Here is a 21,992-nt window from a genome sequence, read left to right as displayed (position 1 = left end):
TGACTAGTTGCTCCCAGTCATCCTCTCTATAACCTCATGCATGTCATTTCATGAGGATTAGCTAAGGGAGCTGTTCTGTCTGCAATGCCAGTTACAGCCAGTCCATTTCCATATAATAACCAGGGTAGATTGTTTGAATCGAAATGTTCTTTTCTAAAGCACATCATTTTCATAGGGAGACAATCAATCATGGGCAATCATGGGAGGCGACCGGAGTCTGCAATAATGGCAAGTGCAAAATGCTGTAAAAGGCGCGTGGCGATGGGTTTGGAGCGAGCCTACCCCCTGACTCGGGGAATGAATAAGCATTCCTTAATTAGCCCATCGGGTTAAGTGCAAGCCTTAATGGGCCTTTCCCAAACTCCGGCGTGACATCGCTCTCCAAACATGGCCAAGAAGAAAGTTCCATTAGCAATATTAATACAAGCTTAGTTGATCATTTTCATTCAATTAACTTCTTTCAATTAAATAGATAGCTCGACAATGGAGGTGATAAAAGATGGGGAGGGACGGCTGATGACACGAACCAAACATTAGCGTGTTAGGGGTCAGCGGCGTTAAACCGACTGTAAATCCCACCGTTCAATTTGGAAAATGCATTTCCCCTGCTCCCCACTTCTTTAATGGGTCGTTTTAGCTGACAAGAGGCCTTTGAGCAGATCTTTTATGAAAATTCCTGACGTGCTCTTCGCGTATTTGCCACCTTTCACAGAACACCAGTGTTCGCTTTCAAATCCCTCTGTCAAAGACTAACAGCCAGGAACAAAGTCGCTTAATTACCGTTTCCTTGATAGAGAATGGAGGAAAGGAGGAGAGAGGATAAAAGAGAGGGAGCCGTGGAATGAGAAAAAGAGCTAAGGAGAACGAAGTTAACGTTGTTATCTGCCTCATTTCCTCTGGGTAAATAACCAATGGATGACCTCCATGGCTGCTCTCTGCCTCGTCTTTGCCTGTTCATGCATAGATGCTTGATTTCCCCTCACAAATACAAACACAAGGACGATATGCTTCATTGCACAGAAAGGCTTCACAACAATTAAGCCTACTGTTACTGCGTCACATATCGTGGCTAATGCTCTTAAGTACGCTCTTAAGTATCAAAGGAAAACAATGAAACACACCTACGATAACTGTAAACAAGCAATTCTGCAGAGAACTCTGCAGAGATGGAGCTACTACTTAAGCATTCAGTTTCATTTGTACATAAAAGCCTCAATTAGACAACTTGTGTCAATAGAGCTGCCATGTTGAGTTAGTCTGCGTTCACCCCGCAGGCCTTCATGTTCAATTACAAATTGCTACTGATTTTTGGATGACTGCTCATGGCCTGACTTATACCAATACCAATTAAGTCAGCTATTTTGCTTTCTTTGTTGTGTCTCGTTGTCTGCCAAAACTATGACTATCATCTCAAATGAATGCCGCATGATTTACTTATTGTCATGGTAACACTGGCAAATTCCAATTTGAGTGTTCAAATACAAATTGTCTGTAGGTTGCACGCCCAGGGATCGGATTTTGTACCATAAAATGAGACTCCATGCGGCTGCGTGCACTGATTAGAAAACATCACATCTCTGTCACAGGTGGGGGGGGGGAAACTGGGACACTTTCAGCCTTATATATCCTACCTTGAAGAGCTGTACCCAGCGTTTCTGTTCGGCCTGGATGCGCAGCTGAACCTCGGTGTTTGTCTTGACACCCACGCTGCGGAAGGCAGCCATGTACTCCTCGCGGTGCTCCGTCTTGGTCTCGGGGTAGGCCAGCTTGATGATGCCCAGGCATGCGTCCCTCAGACAGCGAGACAGAGTCACCAGCTCTAGCAGTGTGAAGGGCATCATGGACGACTGAGGCTGGCCTGCCGAGAGCCAGAATGTATTCATGTCTTTGTATTGATAGATTTTTACAGCCACACAGTGGCAGGTCAACATGCCATTGCCAACAACAACAAGAATGATCACAGATGTTCGTATCCTATAGCTATGTAAGTCTTGTCTAACATGTAGTAAAACGGACGAATAATATGAGTTTCCCCTGCTGGAATGTAGGTCAAATTTCTAGGCAACACCAATAATAGCTAAAGGACATTTCAGATCAACTTTTCACTTTCACCAAAATCTAAAAAGTCAATAGTACATGAGCACATAATCAGACAATTTACACGGAAAACTAAAAGGTGTAAGACAATGATAATTAAATGACTCCAGTGAAACTGATGACTAAATCTGCTACCTTCCATTTCATGGCCAAAGAACTCGCTGTCGTGCACAGAGATAAGTGAGTGGCTGAAGAGAGAGCTGAAGAGATAGAAGAGGGGGATGATGCGGTTGGAGTCCTCCAGCGACAGGGGAGACCCTCGTGAGATCAGCTGCAGAAGGGGAACCATGGAGCTGAGGGAGCAGACACACAGAGGAGGAGGTTAAGTAGGAGGCACATACTGCATGTACACAAGCAGAGATAAACATCAACTGCACACAAGCACACATGCATACTAGTATACGCTACACACACACGCACACACACAGACAGAAGAACTCACCCAGTGATCATTTTAGTCGTCATTGAAGTTATCAGGTGCCACAGATGCCTCAGGAAACGTGCATTGAAAGCTAAACTGTACAGAAGTCTGGAAAGAACAAAATGGGAAAAATAAAGTTTAAACATTTATTTTCATAACCAATACGGGCGCCATCAAGAGATGAATTAAAGAGCTAATTCAATCAGATGACACAATCAGTGTGTAGAATAATAAAATTACTTTCTGCCTAGCTGTCCTCTGTGCCAGGATTGTTAACTTTGCCCAATTAACCAGAGGACACACGTAAAAGGGGGGCAAAAAAATAAAAAACACTTTTAACCAGCATTTCCCCCATACAATTTTCTTGGCCTGTCTCTCCCCTTTTATACCTTGTGCGGGCCGAAAAAAAAAAGATTAAATGAGCCATTAAGCTTTATTTAGGCGAGGCACCTTCCATTAGTAAACTAGTTGCTGGCGAGGGTACCCAGCCCGGGTCATAAACAGTCCTCTAGCTTCCTGCTGGAGCCCCATTTAACTTAATGGCCAGGCAGTGAGACAATGGAGGACGGAGGAGGAGGGGAGGCCCGGCCCTCGCTGTGACCCCGCAGCGCCAGCGAGCTTCCACACTCACAGTGAATTACATGATAACACTGAGGAGGGCCCGCATACCTCTCAATACTCGCTCCGTACTCAACGGGCTGTGGCACCAAGGTGTGAAGCTGCTCTTTGTTCAAGTGTGTGTGTTTGTGTATACTCCTAGATTGCTTTTCACACAGAGGGTTAAGAACAGGTGACAATAATGTGGTAAGTAAGCTAAAAGGCGAAATAAAGTGCCCCTGCATATAATGGGCCCTTGTCTGAAGAGTGACAGTATTGGCACCTATAAGGATGCCTGCCTTTAACAGGGCATCTCCTTGTATTCACAGCAGAAGAGAGGAGTAAAGGTCAACAGAGAAAAAAAAGAGCTAAGCAAGAGATAAAGAGAGGCGGGAGTGGAGTGGGAAAAAAAAGGGAAATCTCATATCGGCTGAATATATTCTCATCTCAATGTCAATGCCCAAATCCCCGTTCTGCCATTCAACCTATACCGCTGAGTAGCCAAACTCATTCAAAAGACCCAAAATGGAAATGAGCTTAAGGAGCAGAGAGTGGCAGACGACCCTCAATACGGCTTGAGAAATGGTTTGTGGCGAGCCCACGCCATCTGTCAGTACTACAAGACTCAGGAGAGCAGCGGGGAATAGTGCTGTGGGCTCTTAACAAGTGGTGCGGGTGTTTGATTGAAATGGGAAACAAAGCACTAAATGCCAGCTGACATGGTGATTTACGGCCTGCGAGAACCCGAACCCCCATTTCAATCATGAAATGAACCACTAATAAACAAAGTCAAGACATCAAAAGGGGTTGCGTGTGCATGTGTGTGTGTGTGTGTGTGTACGCTAAACAGCTTGATGAATCACACCCAGATCATTTCATTTTGCAGAACGAAAGAATCTCTGTTCAGCAGAAAATAAGCAGCCGTGCTCAGGTCATATTTGACACCATCAAGAAAATACTAAGCGAGGCATCCCGCTCCCACCTAAATACAGATTCGTTTTGCAGACTGATGTGTTAAAATTATCAACATCATTATCTCATGTCAACTCAACAATCACAGCAACCTTTCAAAAGCAAATGAAGGACAGAAGCTCGTCTGCGCTCACTTTCATCAGAGAGAGCCCCGTTAGCAACAGTGTGCTACATTGGCTGAAACCAAACGATCAAAGTGAAATTACACCAAATACCCAATGCTGAACAATCAAATTGAAATTACACCATACCCACTAAGACAAATACAGCCTAAGTCCACTTAGCAAACCAATCAAAATCAAATCAATTTACATCAAGCCTGAATCATGGTGCTGCTTTTAAGTTGTCCTCTGAAAAGAAGAGAGAGCAGTTTCATGAGATACTGTACATATTTATTAAAAGGCACTGTGTCGGGCTGGCCAACCGACCGGGCAGCCTCTTTTTTTTTTTTTGTAGGAGCAGTAAATCAGGGCCGGGATGCAATTTGCTCCCCTTAGCCTCTTGTAAAGCTATCCCGTCCACTCCTGCAGTGATTAATCTTTCTCAGTGAGCTAATTATTTTGTACAGATATCCAATAATGATGGAGGACGAATGGCAGGATTTATGGTAAAAGCGGTGGGATGGAGGAAGCCGTAAAAATTAAAGGGGTAAAAAAAAAAACAGAGATTCTTCTAAATTCTGTCCGATGATTCGTAAGCAATATACCAAAATCACTATCTGACCATCGATCTCCTGCTGTACATTTTGATTACTGACGACGCCACTTCATGCTGAGCCATTACACACAGATAATTGGCATGGTTTTTGGTTCAAGAGCAGCACTAACAGTATAGACCTAACACATAGTTGCTCACTTGAAATGAATTTTTCTCCAATGCATGCACTGAAAACACACAAACACCCACACACACATACAAATCAACTGGCAGCTTCCTGGTTTGGCTCCACTAATAATTAACCAGAGGAGGTTGACCATCCGTGAAGCTCGGTCGGGATCACCTTCCGTCAGTCAGAGCAGCTCCCATCTCCCCCCCACCTCTGACATCCTGGCCCTAATGTAATCAACCTGAGAAGGGGTAATTGCCCTCATCCAGCACTGACAGCTTCCCTGACATCCCTGCTTCCTCTGCCGGTTGTAAATGCCAGTGGGTGAGGACCACAGATAACTGCCTGCCTCACTTCACCGTTATTTACATTACTGCTTACAGCGCGGAAACACATAAAGACACAGTTTTCTCCTCAATCAGGTAGGTGTGTAAACAAGCTCTTTCAATGCAAGGTTGATCTCTACAGGATCTGTAAAATATTATAAAAACGGAATAATCACAAGCCTTTAAATTATGTTTTCCTGGCATCTGTTGATACAGAAATCCTTGGTTGCTTCACTGTAAAGTGCACCTTGGTTCCATTTAGTGGATCAAAATACCAAAAGCTTTTTTATAGGGAATAATACCTACAATATCTACCACTCATGAGGAACATCCTCCATACAATTTTATTACAATTTGCACCTTTAAAGCACAGCCAAGGTTGTTGCAATAAAAACCCACTCAAAATCCTTTCATCCTTTAAGTACAATATTTCAAAGAATTATCTGGAGCACACAGCACAGTGCAGGTCCAAATTTAATTGACATATCTTAAGCATTTTTAATCTGTGTTTATGCTATTTGTTGCTTTGTGAAAAACTTTGTAACTTTGTTTGTCTGTGTACTCGTACCTGACTTTTGGCACCATGAGGCGGTGCTGCACCATGAGTGTGTGGCAGATGGATGCCATCATGGTGAAGACCTCCTCGCTGGCCGAGTCCCTCCACACCAGGTTGAGCAGGGCATTAGTCTGCTGCTTGGTGTCCAGCTTGTGGACACACTCCTCTGTTATCAGCTGCACAGAGATCCGGCTGTCATCCTGATACAGGGGAGAACAGATATGGGTTGAAACATTGGAATGAAGACATTGATCTGCCATACTCAGCCAAAACAACAGTAACTGTGTGTAACAGAGCAGTGAAATGGGGAAAAATTACTTCATAGTTTATCTCAGTTTAAGTATTGTACAGCACCTGTAAAGAAGTGGATAGTATATAATTTAGTAGCATTTATGGATATAATTTTTGTTGATATGAATTCTGACGTAGTAGTCATGACTGTTGTAAAAACAAACATAAATTTGTTGCTTCTGTTTGCCTTTGTAAGGCAGTAATGTCCAGTGGTACTGGAAATAAGTTTAACCTGTGCTCCTTGATGTTTGTAGTGTTACATCTAGGGTTTGAGCGATATGTGTTTTTGAAGGCTGATGCTGCTATTTATTAATTGAAGCTGCAGATAGCTGAGATTTTGTGGCAATATTCAATATCTTTACATTTTTCCATTTTCAGGTCAAAAAAATTGAAATGTTCCCCAGAATTAGTGGAAAAGCCTCTGAAACAGCATTTAGGCCATCATGGGACTCTAAAATTCTCCACTGAAACCCAGACTAATGAATTTCTTTTAGGTGGGTTAGCAGCACTTGCAGGGTGACCCCAGCTATTCAATGGTAGGGAAACTCTGGGATACATTACTGCCTTTAAATGAAGAATTTGCAAAACACATTATTGAATAAATAAATCAATAAATAAAATGTGTGAAGAAGAAAAAAATTCCATTGCAGGTTTTATAGAATGTAGCTGTCAGGGAGGAACCTCCATCATATTGGCAGTGGACAACCGATATCCGATATGTCATAACAGGCCAACATGGGCCAATTATATCGACAAAACCAAAATATTGGTCTAATCTTAGTTGGAAACGCCCCTGTTGCCTGTTGTACCTGCATGGGTGGTGGATGGATGTTAGCGTCATCATCATCCTCTGAGTCACTGCAAACTTCAGGCCTGCTGCTGCTCTCCGACACCGGCAGTAGGGGCAGCAGGGTCTGCAGAGCCCGCAGGTACAGGAGGAGACCCTCCTCTGATAGTGTGCCTGTCAACACACACCCACCCACCGTCACTGCCACTTCCACAATAACACATCGTATCACCATACCTCTATCACTCTCCTCTGGGGTTTATACTGCAAATGAGCCATATTTCATTCACCTCATAAACACACACTACAGTATATATAAATACATAAACACAATACACATGCCTATGCGCACACCCCTAACCTGTGTCACCCACCTAGGCAGTTCCCCCCAACGGAGAGGACGAAGTAAAACAGCCATGGTGCCCGGCTCTGTGGTGCTGAGGAGGAGCCTATTGTGGCCTGGAGGGAGCCAAGGAAGGCCTCGAATGGGAATGAGAGACGGAAGTCCGACAGTGCTGGGATAAAGAAGTGAAAGATCTGCTCGGTGAACGGCGCCGAGATGAACTCCTCGGTGAAGGCCGCAAACACAAACTGCCTGAGAGACGAGAAACAAGCACAGATAAAGGGGAAAGAATGAGATTAAAGCTCACCATATTGCACACCATGTAGTTTAGATTTTTGTGCTTCACATATCCACTTGAAACACTTATCTATACACTATGTGCCACCAGAAAGGGTCAAAGGGCAGGAGCAGTCAGAAAGTGTGTAAGGATTTTGTGTCTTGCTCAAGGACACTTTGATGCAGGACAGTCAAATCTACCAGGCCAACATACCACTACTCAAACAGATTGCTGGTAGTACATAGGATTAACAGGACGAGTTAATGCGCTACATGAACTGGCTATGAATTGTAAAAACCAAGATTTTGCCTTAAATTTAGTCTATAAAGAACAAAAGAGTCGGGCTGAGAAAGTGGGTTGCTGTAACTTTGCCCTGCTCTTTCTGCTTCGTGAGTGCTCCAATATTGTCTCTCCAAACAGAGCTGCTTTGTCTGCCTCAGTCACACATCTGGTGGGTCCAGTCAGATAATTAGCTGTAAGAGTCAGTGTGTACACAAGTTTCTCTCACTCCCGCCCCGCTTTTCTTCAAAGAAGAAAAGAAGTCCCCTTGTCGTTTGTCATTAAGAATGTCTCAAATTGAGGGCAAATAGTCTGATATTCTGCACTCCGGCGAGCGAGCGAGTCTCGGGCTTTTTATGGCTTGTTGTAAATTGGTCCCTGAAGCAATTACTGCTTCACTACTGACTCGGAGGGACAAAAAACTGCTGTAGTTTGTCTGATCAGTTTAATGGATGATTTTAAAAGAATACACCAGAGACAAAGACATTCCTTTCCTGCCTTTTTACAATTCTCTTTGCTTGGTACTCAAGAGCCAGTGACTTGGGAGGTCTACACACATCTATAACTTGGAGATTTATGTATCAATACGCCGTTACCCTCCATGGAGAGTTCTAGTGCAGTTTTTTGTGATACTCTATTAAGAGGGGACATTTTCTTTTCACTTGACCCACTCGACCCCCTCCAGAGTGAAGTCAGAGAACAGGGTCAAAGCAGCACCCCTGGAACTGGGATTCAGTTTCTTGCTCAAGGACACTTCAGCAGGTTGGCTGCTTGCTGTCACAGGGGGTTGAACCAAATCCTGTCCCTAATCAATATGTCTCCCTGCTGCTGCCCAAGTTCTGTTCAGGTATTATCCAGGTCTTCTTGATGCAGGATCATTGGTGAGTTAAACTGGTTTACTCTTCACTACTATTAATCTAAAAATCTAGTTGGCTGGAAAAACAGTGAAAGTGGCTGGAGTCTGTAGGGGGAAAAAAAGGTTTCCTGCCCTGCACAAGACAACACTGGTCTCACATTAGCAGTTCTATTCTGAAATCCCCTGACACCACCCTGTTCTGCTCTACATGTCCTTGCGTGTGCCACTGAAAAATTGCCCAGCAGCAGAGTCTGACATTACCACCCGGCAAGTGCCAAATGCCGGGAAAATTTGTCTTTGGTGGATAAGAAAATCAATAAGGGTCACCCGCCACACTGGCTGGTAACTATGTGGGACGATAACATTTAAATGCCTCGGTTATATACAGCCTTTGGTCTTTGCCTGTTCTCAAATTTTGTCCCTGCTGACCACCGTACAGTGTCTCTGACCCTGAGCAAATCAAATCAAAGCAAAATAATAGCTCTGTGTCAAACAGGCTCCTGAATTGGCTGCCTGTTACGCTGGCTCTACACAAAGCGGTAGGATAGAAACGTCTGCAAACTTTGTATTATTTCAATGAAAAATGTATATTAATTATTTTGTCTGGTAATTATTTTTGGCAGGTAAATTTGGGGAGTTTACCAGCACCTGGCAGGTAACTCGAAAAATTACATTTGGACACACTCCTGCCTCTACCTGGGTAAATGTTCAAATGTTTGTTTCATTCTCCTGCTGTACCTTGCGCCTGTTGTGCAGGAGGAGTAGGTAAAGTGCAGGGGTTTGAGGATGTGCTCCAACAGTGTGCTTGCCAGAGGGACAGAGGGAGCGTCGCTGTACTCCAGACTGGAAGGAAGCCTGTGATTCACGAGAATATACAGCGACCTGTAGTATCCTGAGAGAGAGAGAGAGGAACGGAGAAACAGAGAGGATGTAAGACACTGGGTGACTTTATAAAATATATAATAATAATTTCATAATGACTCAGTAATATGGTTTGTAATTACATGTCTGCTCTGTTTGGAGTAAATTTAGCTTTACACAAACACAAGAAGTAGGTAATGGCCCTACTGGCATTAAATATTAAACAATAACTGATGTGTAAGAATGAGAACAAATTAATCAATAACCTGTGTATAATATATCACCAAGACTAATACTAATATTTATAGTACTTGTGCACAGAAGATTAATGAGGGTGTCATTTAGCATGCATGACACAAACAAATATGTCTGGAAATTCAAAATACCTCGAAAATGGTTTACGCAAGTACTTGAGTTTTCAGATGAGAGTTTTGTCTACATTTTCCAAACATTTTATTTCAAGAACGTACTGTATATAAAAAGGTAATTTTCTAGGTATAAATCCCGATGTTTTAAAATGATGATTGTGAGTTATATATAATGTAAAACACTGTACGCATTTTCCTTTGTCTCAACAAGGAAGATTCAAACATGTTCACTTTCTCTTTAGGAACACCATGAAAAACAACTGCAAATTCAATGGGAATGTTCTCAGAGTCTATTAATGCTTCACATTTTCTTCTTTTGAGGCTATTTTATGGCAGTTGTGCTGAACTGAACTGAGAGCGTCAGCTAAATATTTTGAATGTACTGTAAATGTAAAATGAAAGCAGAGATAACCTGCAGCATAGACTGGGAACAGAATTCAAGCCCATGATGTTGCAAGTATATGGTATGTGTTTTATCCCACTAAGCCACCAGGATGCCCCTGTACTTAACAGTTTTACCTGTAAAAGTAGGTTTAGCCAGTTTGCCTGTTTAATTAGGCTCCCAGACATCTGACTGCAGCTATTTGTTGATGTAGTAGAGACATTTAATTTTAACTAGATGTTTTGTTCTAAATGGCTGAAACCAGTAGAGTAGGAGTGATTTTAGGGCTGCAACTAACGATTATTTTCATTGTCGATTAATCTGTCGATTATTTTCTCGATTAATCGATTAGTTGTTTGGTCTATAAAATGTCAGAAAATGGTGAAAAATGATGATCAGTGTTTCCCAAAGCCCAAGATGAAGTCCTCAAATGTCTTGTTTTGTCCACAACCCAAAGATATTCAGTTTACTGTCATAGAGGAATAAAGAAACCAGAAAATATTCACATTTAAGAAGCTGGAATCAGAGAATTTTGACTTATTTTTCTTAATCTCCGATTAATCGATTATCAAAATAGTTGCCGATTAATTTAATAGTTGACAACTAATCGATTAATCGATTAATCGATTAATCGTTGCAGCTCTAAGTGATTTTAAACATTACTGTTAAAATTACTCATACATCCCAAATTTAGGGTACTGTAAATACCATAGGTTGTGGATTCCCTGTGCATAGCAGCTATAGTCTGGTCAGAGGAGGAACAACAGTCCACACACAGATGAAAGTATTCAACGACACAATGAAAGGCTTCCGGCCCATTTCATTCATTCTATGTCTCTATACACCACCTAAGAATACAATGAAGCAAACAAGTGTTTGACCACCAGGCCTCATAAGGTCCACTAGTGTCCGAGGTGTTTCAGTGTGCGGTAGAATACTTTCATCTGTGTTTGGAATACTGTAATTTTGCATCCTTTTTCCAAAAAATCCACCTTAAATATCTGCGGGCTCCACAGAGAGTAAACAATTCACCAATCAGAGCCATTTCAAATGCCCATATTATGCTCCAAATAAGTGGCAGTGCTGATTTATCAAGGCAGCAGAAAATATATCACTGCTTCTTCTTCCACATAGTGATAAATGCACAATACATCAGTGAGTCCAAATGAAAGAAGACAGTGATCCATCTTACCTTTCTGTACCATATAGTGCAAAATCTGCTCGATTAATGATGCTACACAGTTAGCGTCTAGAATAACAGGAAGATAGGTTCTCTCTGAAGAATAGATCTCTAGCATCCGCATGGGAACTGCTACATTCAAACTGTCATCCTTGCAGTTCTGCAGCAGTCTAGGAGACAGAGAGAGAGAGGGAAGAGTGTAATGACGACAACTGCAGTTTCTTCAAATATCCAACCAACCACCTATTCATCTGGTCATCTATACATCTAAAGACCCAACAATGTCAATCCATTATTAATGTCCAAGTACTGTACCTGCAGCAGAAGCCTAATATCCTCTTGATCTGAAACACACACGTCTGTCTCTCTGGGCCCGCCAACAGCTTCACAAACAGACTGTTGTGTTTCACCAGGTTCTGACATATCCATATCTTAATAAACACACACATTTTGTATTATATAATAATAATAATAATAATAATAATAACCTTTATTTGTATAGCACATTTCATACACAACATGCAGCTCAAAGCGCTTTACATCTATAGAAGGCAGATAAAAAGATAAAATTCATATAAAAGAACAAGCAAAATGCACTGCATTAAAAGAATCAAATCAAGTAAAATAGAAAGAAAAAAGAACACAACAAATACTCCCACTTTTAGATATACACACTAGACTTTGGCTAAAACTTAAGCATTTGGCAATAATACCTTCTGTGAATCAATTAATATATGTGTAATTGAAGAGCACCAAAGACACATCACATTCTCACCAATCTATGTGCATCCACACTCTGTCTGTAGAAAAATATGAGTCGCCTTGTTAGGAGGCTGAGACTGGCACCGTCCAACACATGCTGCGCTCCCCCCGCCTGTGTCTGGCTGGCACACTCATCAAACTTGGCCCTCTGGATGGCATACTGGAGAGGGAAAGGTCAAAAGTCACACGTAGCAAATTTCGCTGGAGCAGAGTCGTTTAAATGAAATCATAACCACTACATGTTATTCAGGTAAAATGAAGTGTATGCAAATACAGGGTTCAACGTTAAGAATATAAGTTTTAATGTTGTCAGTGTTTAACGTCAGAATGATTGTCAGTTAGCTGCCAACACACAGGCTCGGTGCTGCTGGCTCTTGTCGTGGGCACCGAGTGTGTGTTTGTGGTAGTTGTCAGTGCTTTTTAAAAATCAGCCAGCCTGATCTGCTTTACTTGGTTTGCTGACAAGCAGTAAGGGATTAATTCATACTTCATTCATTTTCAACCCAAGGTAACTGTCACTCACTTCCACAATGCAAAGAAACATACTTTTACTTTTTGCTTCATAATATCAAGTTCTCACCACCATGCCCACTCCACACAACTGTTTGACTAACTCTAAGGTGATATCCAATCTGATCGGTCAGAAAAAAGGTACAACAGAGAGGAAAGTGGGCCAGTGGCAGAGAAAGAAGAGCAAAGATAACAGGTTTATCACCAAGTGACAAATAGTAAGACTAAAAACTTTTCTGGTCACTGAGTGACCAATCAACTTGCCCAAGCCAATATCTTACTAGCCCCAGCTCAAGAGTGATAATTCATAAAGAAGCCCACGTCAGGTGTCAAATCATGATGTACAAACCTACCAATGGTGACCACAGAGGACATCAGGCTATGCCGTCATAAATCTACAGGACCACCAGACAGGCAGCACTGTTCACTAGCCACCTAATCTAAATGTTACAGGATTGAGTGTGTGAGTGTTGGTATGTCACTGGGGTTGACAAGTGGGTACCTGCCATCACGGATGTTTCACTGAATTAGGCCTATGACACTTCCAGAACAGTCCAACAGTAAGGGCGTTTTCACACCTGTGCTTTTAGTCCGGTTAAATCGGACTTTGTTTCGCTTTCCCCCTTGGTGCGATTCGTTTGGGCAGGTGTGAACACAGTAATCACACTCGGTGCGGACCAAAACAACCGCGCCGAGACCCTTTAGAGGAGGTGGTCTCAGTCTGGTCCCAAACAAACCCTGGAGCGGTTTGTTTGTGGTGGGAATGTGATCCGACCTCGATCCGACCCAACTACCAGCAAGTTTGACCTAAAAGGCTCCTGTAGTCAGGTATAGCAGGTATAGCCAGGTATAGCCAGTATAGCATTTTCAAGACGTTTCCTCTAAGTGCATTCGGCATTCTGCTGGTACAGTTGTGCCTGGTATATTGCCCAGATAATTACAACAGTTATGAGCAAATGCCAACTCTGCCGTTGCTCCATGTTGCATAGCAATGTGCACTAGTCCAGAACACAGGACCTTCTTCCTGTATTTACTTTCTTGCTCCCGCCCCAGACCCAACTGACCAATAAGCGGAGTGAACGTTCTCACGTGGTTTGTAGTGATTTTTGGTTCACTTGGATTTTTCTCCGTGTGAAAAGGAACTGAACCAAGGGGAAAACGCTCCAAGTTTACAACTGATTCAATTGATTCGGACCAGAGCAAACAAACTATAGGTGTGAAAACGCCCTAAGTTCTGGTGTTGCAGAACCACCTCCACAACAAACACCGCTACAGTCACCTAAACTACCTTGTACCTGCGCCTAGGCCCATCCCTCATTCCCAATACTACTCAATAACTTCAAAACTACCCATCGGTTTCAACAACAATAGCCTAATGGGACAGCTGACATTTCTAGCTTGAAACAGCTTGTGCAACATTATTGAAGATGACTTATGAAACCTAAAAAAAGAACTTGAAAAGGTGCTTGCAGACTTACTTGTTGTTTTAGGTCCTGATACCCGCGAATGTAGGACTGAATGATAATGGCATTCTTCAGTCTTCTCCTTTCATCCTGAGAATGATCAAACAACACACTTAAGAACTGACTGAGTGACCACATCAATGACCAAAGTAACAAACTAAGCCATTACATTGCATTAGATTAAATATTATTCAGCATTTATTCTTTTCAGCCTGCACGCATATATTTTTTCACTCATATTTATAGTGCAAAATAAATGCACATCTTCATTATTGTGAAACTTTCTAATGGTTTTTTTTTTAGGATCAATAATGGATCCTTTGAATGAACATAGAAGACTAACACACACAGGAACATAAAAGACTTGCTTTCATGAGCAATTTGTATACAAAGTACTCCATAGGCATAATTACCTCTCGTTTTCTTCTTTCTTCTTGAGTGCGATGCAGCAGAGATGCTTTCTCCTCCTGAAAAGCAAAATAAAAGAACTTGAAAAGCCCTGCCAGTGATAGCTAAGCCAGACATGCTTTATGATTTATTATATTGAGAATTGTCAGGAACATCTGAAATATGAATATGTTACAAATTGGATATGTTTTCTATATGAATAACAGCAGACATGTTTGTTATGGGGTTATTTCCCTATGCCTGTATACCTTTCCATGTAGAAAGTCAAATAAAACATACCTTTTTGCTAGCTCCTCCAAGTGATACCTTGGGTCTTGTCTTGAAATCTCCTTCAAAGCTGAACATTGTTAGATTTTTCCCATTGATTGGTCAATTTATTCAGAGGGTGCCACTGCTTTCTGAAACAGAAAATGAAACTAACTTAGCATTTCAAACTAATCAAATTGCTATGCCTTTACTATTGTCCACTCTCATCAACTCTGGATGTTTTAGAAACCAGGTACCGTTACTGTAAATAACCAGCTAATTAGAAAGTAACCAATGAAACCAGTGAAGTTAAAGCAACAAGAAAATAATCTGATCATTCTTGATTTGCTCCCAACCTACTTTTCAACCATCTACTTCGACTAGCCAATTCGCTAACAAATAAGGGACGTCACTGGCTGTTTTTAATTCATGTGACTATATAAATCAGTGATTGAATCTCAATCTGTACAACTGTGAAACGAAAGAAAGCAGATAACTTCAGTTAGCCGGCTGACAGCTTCAGTTTGCTTGCAACAATAGTTAGCTAGCTAGTTAGCTAATGACTCAGCATCTGTCAAGTTGTAAACGCTGCTATTTACGATGCATGAGTCCGACCGCAAAATGAGACTGCAAACCACAAAAGATTTATTGTTGATGTGTTGCCCTACTCGTCAATACATGTGTAAGTAACATGATATTGTTGACGTTAGCATTGCAGCTAGCGAGCTAAGCAGCTAGCATTGAGCCAGGCTAACTTTACGGGGGGTATCTTCCTATCCGTCCTCTTTGACATTTCTCATATTACAAGATACACATTTGAGAATCATAAACTAGTAATCGTTTACCTTTTGACTTCTGAAATAAGGGGGGGAACAAACACTAGAACTCCGGAGCGGCAATTTAATATAAATGTCAGGTCTTCTTTTCCTCTTCTCTCTAGAAATCAACACAACAGCGAACGGCTACCTATATCCGCTTCGCTTCCGGTCGGGAAGCTGATTGGACAGAATCAATGCCAATCAATTCCGTGCCGCTTAAACCCTCCTCTCCATGTAAACATTGAACTCAGATATGAGTTCTGCTGTAGCAAAACATACTCTCGCTCTGTGTGTGTGTGTGTGTGTGTGTGTGTGTGTGTGTGTGTGTGTGTGTGTGTGTGTGTGTGTGTGTGTGTGTGTGTTCAGATCACTAATGTCAGTTCTTCTATGTCCAGAAATTCAAACAACAAATTTCTAAACTGTACAAACCCAATCCTAAATGAAGGTGGATTTGATATAGTCTTTTCAGTATGAATACATCCTTTCTGGTAGAGACTTGTGAATTTATTTTATACACTTTCTTCTCCTGTAAGGTAGTGAACCTACTGGCAAAGGTCCCTCCTCCCATAGAATGGAAAAGGTCAAGCATGTGTGTGCCATTATATTTACTTTTTTGACTTGTAAAGGTACACCAATTAATTAATGAGACCCACTTGTTGACGTAGGAAGTCAATTCTGGGATGATATTTACTGTTGAGCCTTTTGGAAGAGTCTGGGGCTTTATTCAACATCTATGATGGAAGGTATCCACTTAATAAACCCAATGACGTAACCACTCACATCCAAGCCAGGTTTCTACAAAAGCACTCAACTTATTTCTTATAGAGCAAGGAAGAGTTTCATCAGATCCTCGATGCAAAATTTGAACACTGTAAAAAATATATAATACAAAAAATATAAAATATATAAATATATAAAATAAATATATAATATCATATTGATTGATAATTCACATTTCCTTTATATTCCCTTTATTTTTTGTTCAGATTTACTTTTGAAATTCAAATACAGACAAAACAGCCATGATCTGCAGGCCTGAGGGAGAAATCAAATTCTTTCCACAAACTCATATGCAAATCGCAATGCTGTTGGCTATATTGCACAGAAGATGATACCAACTCTAAACTATTGTATTGGGGTTAGATTGGCACGAATTCAGAGTTGAAAAATGGAAGGTATATATGGCATTCCACCGAATCTAATCCATTAAGTCTGTCTTTTTGAGATGCATAAATCAGTTTAATTTAGTGTCTATGGGAAGTCCCTACTACCTATTCCTCTGGCTGAATATGAAAATGGGTTGGTCTGGCAGAAAATAACAAGGAACAGGTGATGGATGATGTACAAGAAAATTCATCACAGTTTGCTAATGGATAAAAAGATTGGAAAGCATTTGAGGACATTTTTGCCTTGAAGACGTTCAGTCAACATATCAGCTGATCATTGATACTGATCAAATCAACACATGGCATAGGTTTGGGTCTCACTCTCGCTCTGTGTGTGTGTGTGTGTGTGTGTGTGTGTGTGTGTGTTTGTGTGTGTGCATGTGTGTGCGAGTGTGTGTGTGTGTGTGTGTGTGTGTGCATTTGACTTTGCCCCCTTGACATACTCAACCTCAAAAACCTAATAATTTTGTTCAATGGAACAAAAAATAACAATAACAAAACCAATAATAATATTTTTATTTTAACAATTTAGATAATATGCCAGTTTTCCCGAGTAATAATAACTTAGGCTATTATTCCAAAACATGAGAAAAAGACCTTCCACATGCTTCTGTCTATTGAGCTGTGAGAGGATGCCAAACTGTAGACTTATCAACTGCAAATAGTGTCAGGAAAATATTGCTTTAAATGTATTAATTTTATTTGTTTATTTGGCAGGGACAGCGCACAATATAACATATTGCACCAGATTATAGCCAGAGGCTAATTTATATCTGTGTTTATTGTATACTGTATCACATTAACATACAATAATACAAAACACAATAAATACAATAATAAAAAATACTATACAATAAATGTAATACACTATTTAACCTTTCATGTACAAAAGTCATTCATATAAATATACTATAATATACTATAAAAATCAATGTAGTATAAAATAATCGTACAATCTCACAGTATTTCATTCAGAAACCAATTATCATGGTCTCTGTGTCTCTAATGTTGGCTACACAGAATTGTTTTAGTGTTTTAGTCTTGTTTTGAACTGTGGAAGAGTGCTACGCTCCCTCACACTGGTTGGTTCCATAAGTGTGATGTTTTAATGGAAAAGGCTGTCTGTCCAAATATATGACAATTAGCAATATTTATTACAAATAAGAGTAATGAAACATGAGTTAATGAGAGCCCAGTTTGGGCTAAAATTATGTGGCGGCTGCTACATCACTGCTGCAGCAAGTTGGCTTTAGAAAGTTTTGTTTTCTTTAATATGATTATTATGTATCCCAACCCAGATGAATTCTAAACACTGGTGTTGGTGGTGGAATTTGTGTTGGTGTTGGTATTGGTATTGGTTTGGTGTTGTGGTGCCTGTCCTCTCATGCAAACTTAGTCTTCAGAGATCAGATTCCAGTTGGCTCTAATACCTTTTGCTCATTCACTTTTCACACCTGACTAATATATCTGTCTGACTAATATGTCTGTCTTATTCCTCCGTTTTACAGCTCCAGCATTCCCAACAAGATCAGTTATTTTTGCCATTGAAGTGACTGAAGAGCAAAAAGCTCGCCAGTTTAAATGCTGTCAGAGTGGGATTGAGCAGTTTTGATTGAGATTGATAGTCATTTTAAAATTTAAATGTACTGGCTAGGTTTAAGATTAGGCCAATAGTGCTGCCCATCTCTCAAAGGCATACTCATTCACTTTCAAGTCATATTATTCTGCAAAATAAAAAATAAGTCCTAGAAATGTTGCCTGACAAGTTGTATTGAAAGTGTCTCAAAAAAATGACAAATTGTGATATATGAAATAAGCCTGGGGAGTCAAGATCCAGCAAAATTTGAATATAAAGGAAGTTAATGAGGACCTTCCACACCTAAGTAGAAGCTTAGGTAAGTTCCATTAACATGATTAAAATTAGATTTTATTTTTTGAATGACTTTCACATAGTTGAACAGATGAAATGTTAGCCCAACCTGGAAATAATGTTTGAAATAAGCAACAAAAACTAAAGCAAAAAAAGTACAACAAAATTTTCACCCTTTTATTTCTTCTTCATTTTTCCTCTTTGAATGCCCATCGACTCCCTTTCATTTTTGACTGATCCACAATTCAAAAAGTAGTAATAGGCCTATATGTGGAGGCTTTAAGAGAAACTGAAGCATAGACTTAAGTAATTTGCTGCATATTTGTAAGAATAGGCCTAACTGGCTTTTGTAGCTTAAATTGTTTGATTTTCCCCCATAGAACTTGAAGAAGAGTTTTGATTATTATTATTATTTTATTTTTTTTTATTATCAGGTGAGCCTAGGAGTACAACTAATAATAGCGTACTACTACTACTACTACTACTACTAGGCCTACTACTACCAATAATAATAATAATAATAATAATGATAATAATAACACAATTGGCCCATTTTGTCTAGCCATTGATGGCCAATAGCGACAGACTTTTTTATTAGCCTGACCGAATACAGTACAGGCTTTAAAAGCATGAGCACGAGCCACTGGCAAATGGTTTCATCAATAAGAACTGATTGGGCCTATATATAATAGCCTAATCTAGGTTTACCATGTTGAAGGGGATGCAGGTAGGCTCTCCATTCAAAGTGTATTGATGGCACGTCTCCGACAAATTAACCACCAATATTGAATTTTTTAGAGGGACTTTGAGATCCTGAGGTTTCTCTCAGAGAAATGAGTCTCACTTCCAGCCTTTCTCGGAATCTGATCTCATGATGTCAAGGTCTTTTTCTGACAGAAATTAGGCGGCCATGGTGTCTCCCTCGACAAATTAAACTGATAAAATGTCTATGGGCCACAAATGTTTTTAAAAGCAGTCCTATACATTTCATGGAAACGGTCATTTGTGCCAATTCAACTGAATGTATTTATTGCAATAAAAGAGACAGTGTAGGTCCCTTTAAATTGCCTTTTCATAATGAACACATTTACCGAGGGTAATTAATATATAAACTATCCCGATTTGTCACTTTGATTTGTATTTTAGTTAATTGTGAAAGTAATTACGGAGCAAATTAACAGCTTTCAGGAAAGACCAGGGTTTTAGGGTCCGTCTCCATCTTGGGGGCCTTATTAATTTTCTCTCCCCTAGATGTGATGAAAAGGAGCGATAAATCTCGGTGATTGGTGAAGGCCAATACTAAATGGCTCCATATTTCACCGGTGCTTTAATAGAAATATTCATGCGAGCCCCTTAATGAAATTAAACCAGTAGAGGGGACAAGGCGCAGCTCAGGCGCGTGGCGATCAAGACTCCGGCTGTTTTAATAATGCAGAAGGCTGATAAAATGGATTTAATTGATGAGCGGGCTGCAAAAGAAATCCGTTTCGGCGGCTCATTAAACAACTCTGCTAAATGTCCAAAGGTGAAAATGTTTATTTAGCCCTTTACAATATCATAATAATTTTAAAATAGCTGCCACGCTCTCTCACCCTGTCTCATCAGCAGGTGTGGGCACTTGCCATACCTTGGCCTAAGTGAGCCCAAATTTGATATTATATATATTTTTTATCACTATAGCCTAATGGATAACAAAGAGCGAGCAAAAATGACCAGAGATATATTTGGAAGCAATATCTAAAAAAAAAAAAAAAAATCCCATCACAGGAGCATCCAGGACCAATTTTCAAAGTGCAAGATATATTTGCTGACCTATATGTCTAATAATTTCTCACATTGACTAAATAGTAGGCTATTATCTTAACATCATCAGTATCTGAACCATTTGTCCGCAGAAATGTATTCGATATAAGCCATTTTGGACGTTTTTGTGGCAAATAATAGGGACTTGTATGCCATAGGTTTAGTGAAGTGAAGTGACTCACTCTCTCTCTCTCTCTCTCTTTCTCTCTCTCTCTCTATCTCGCTGTCTCTCTCTCTAACCCCTCTATCTTCTCTTTTTTTTCACGTTTCCATGCAGGCCCACATCCCACACACATCAATCTCTCAGTTATCATTCTGTAATTGGTCATGATCATCAAGGTTCACAATTAAATGGCGATCCTTTACTTGAAAACTACCCGGTGACTTGTTGATTTCCCCCGAGCAAATAAACGTCCCAGGAGCGCGGTTAGCTGATGAATTGACAAAAACTAATCAGCTTTATTGGTAGACAGGTTAAGGGCAACGGGGTGTCAATAATTCTCATTTTGACCTCCTCTTCCATTAACTTTAAGTGGCTTATTAGACCGAAGCCACCCCGAGTCACAGGCCTATTACATCTTTCTCTTCATCACACTCAGTGCTTTCAATTACAAAATTTTGCTCCTCGTTGGGCCTAAATGTGACAGCCGTCTTATTCTGACAATTGGTCATGGTTTCAATAAGATAAGTACAATTTTTAATTGGCTGCCCTAAGAGATATTTGTCAGCTTTTATTCTAAAAAGTCTATTTTCAAAATCCCAGGAACAAAATACCAAGCATGAGCTTAATTTGAGTTTTTCTTTAAAGAGGACAATCAAATTCATGTTATTTTCGAAATGCATGTGAACATCCATGAGTCTCAAAGCAGAATAGACCTTGGCTGGTTGGATTTGCTGATAATATGTTATCATGAGAAGTGAGGTTAATTCGTTAAGGCCTACAGCTCCACTGTAGCAGGTCAGTGTGCTCGGTCAGACACACCTCCAGGTTTGGGACACGACAGAAGGAAGGCTCTTAGCTAAATTTCCCTGTTGGCCCCAGGATGCTATAGGGTCATAAAGATGTTCATTTTTTTTTACTTGCTTGCCTTTGTGGGTTTTTTTTAACAGTCTACACAGCTTTATGTAATTTGTTATTATCCATGCATCTAAAATCACTAAGTAAAAATAGGCCTGATAACCTTACATGTCCCCTTGTAGGTCTATGTGAACTGTTTTGCACTGCAGGCCTGATAATTCATTTTTTTTGCACTCGTGGATTATTTAATCTTTTCATATGCAACAGATTTATCCAATGCATGGTTTGGGCTTCTCTACAAACGTTTATATGAGTAATTTCTGAACTGGAATTCAATATATAGGCTAGGCTACACTAATCCAGTTCTTATCAATAGCCTACATTGTTTATGTTAGGTAAAGTTTAACAATTTTTTTTACTAAACTTGCCCCTATAATCTTCAAATGAGCCATGTTGGCGAGGCATATAGGCTAAACAATACCCAGGAATATAAACAGTCTACACTAAAC

General features: G+C 40.3%; 1 protein-coding gene across 2 annotated transcripts in view; it reads right to left on the bottom strand.

Moving 5' to 3' along the window:
* Positions 1-15,776, bottom strand: part of ube3c (ubiquitin protein ligase E3C) — a 33,342-nt gene extending 17,566 nt beyond the window's left edge. Inside the window, exons 1-14 of one of the 2 annotated variants that reach the window (XM_071525798.1) lie at positions 15,654-15,776; positions 14,842-14,960; positions 14,568-14,621; positions 14,170-14,244; positions 12,195-12,341; positions 11,735-11,850; positions 11,432-11,589; positions 9,367-9,520; positions 7,248-7,468; positions 6,896-7,047; positions 5,808-5,995; positions 2,540-2,626; positions 2,233-2,390; positions 1,632-1,858 (exon numbers count right to left, since the gene is read on the bottom strand). In XM_071525798.1, the coding sequence (XP_071381899.1) occupies positions 1,632-1,858; positions 2,233-2,390; positions 2,540-2,626; positions 5,808-5,995; positions 6,896-7,047; positions 7,248-7,468; positions 9,367-9,520; positions 11,432-11,589; positions 11,735-11,850; positions 12,195-12,341; positions 14,170-14,244; positions 14,568-14,621; positions 14,842-14,907 (1,803 nt within the window). In that variant the 5' untranslated portion in view covers positions 14,908-14,960; positions 15,654-15,776. The remainder of the gene's footprint in view (positions 1-1,631; positions 1,859-2,232; positions 2,391-2,539; positions 2,627-5,807; positions 5,996-6,895; positions 7,048-7,247; positions 7,469-9,366; positions 9,521-11,431; positions 11,590-11,734; positions 11,851-12,194; positions 12,342-14,169; positions 14,245-14,567; positions 14,622-14,841; positions 14,961-15,653) is intronic. The other variant, XM_071525806.1, reaches the window with a different exon arrangement.
* Between the last annotated feature and the right edge of the window lie 6,216 nt (positions 15,777-21,992).

This window comes from Centroberyx affinis, unplaced genomic scaffold, assembly GCF_046629955.1.
Source record: "Centroberyx affinis isolate AG114_WGS23_722 - 3 ecotype Tasmania unplaced genomic scaffold, CSIRO-AGI_Caff_v1 ptg000109l_1, whole genome shotgun sequence".
In the NCBI taxonomy this organism is placed as follows: Eukaryota; Metazoa; Chordata; class Actinopteri; order Beryciformes; family Berycidae; genus Centroberyx; species Centroberyx affinis.
Note: the sequence above shows the minus strand (reverse complement) of the source record. Positions and strands in the feature narration are given on the sequence as shown.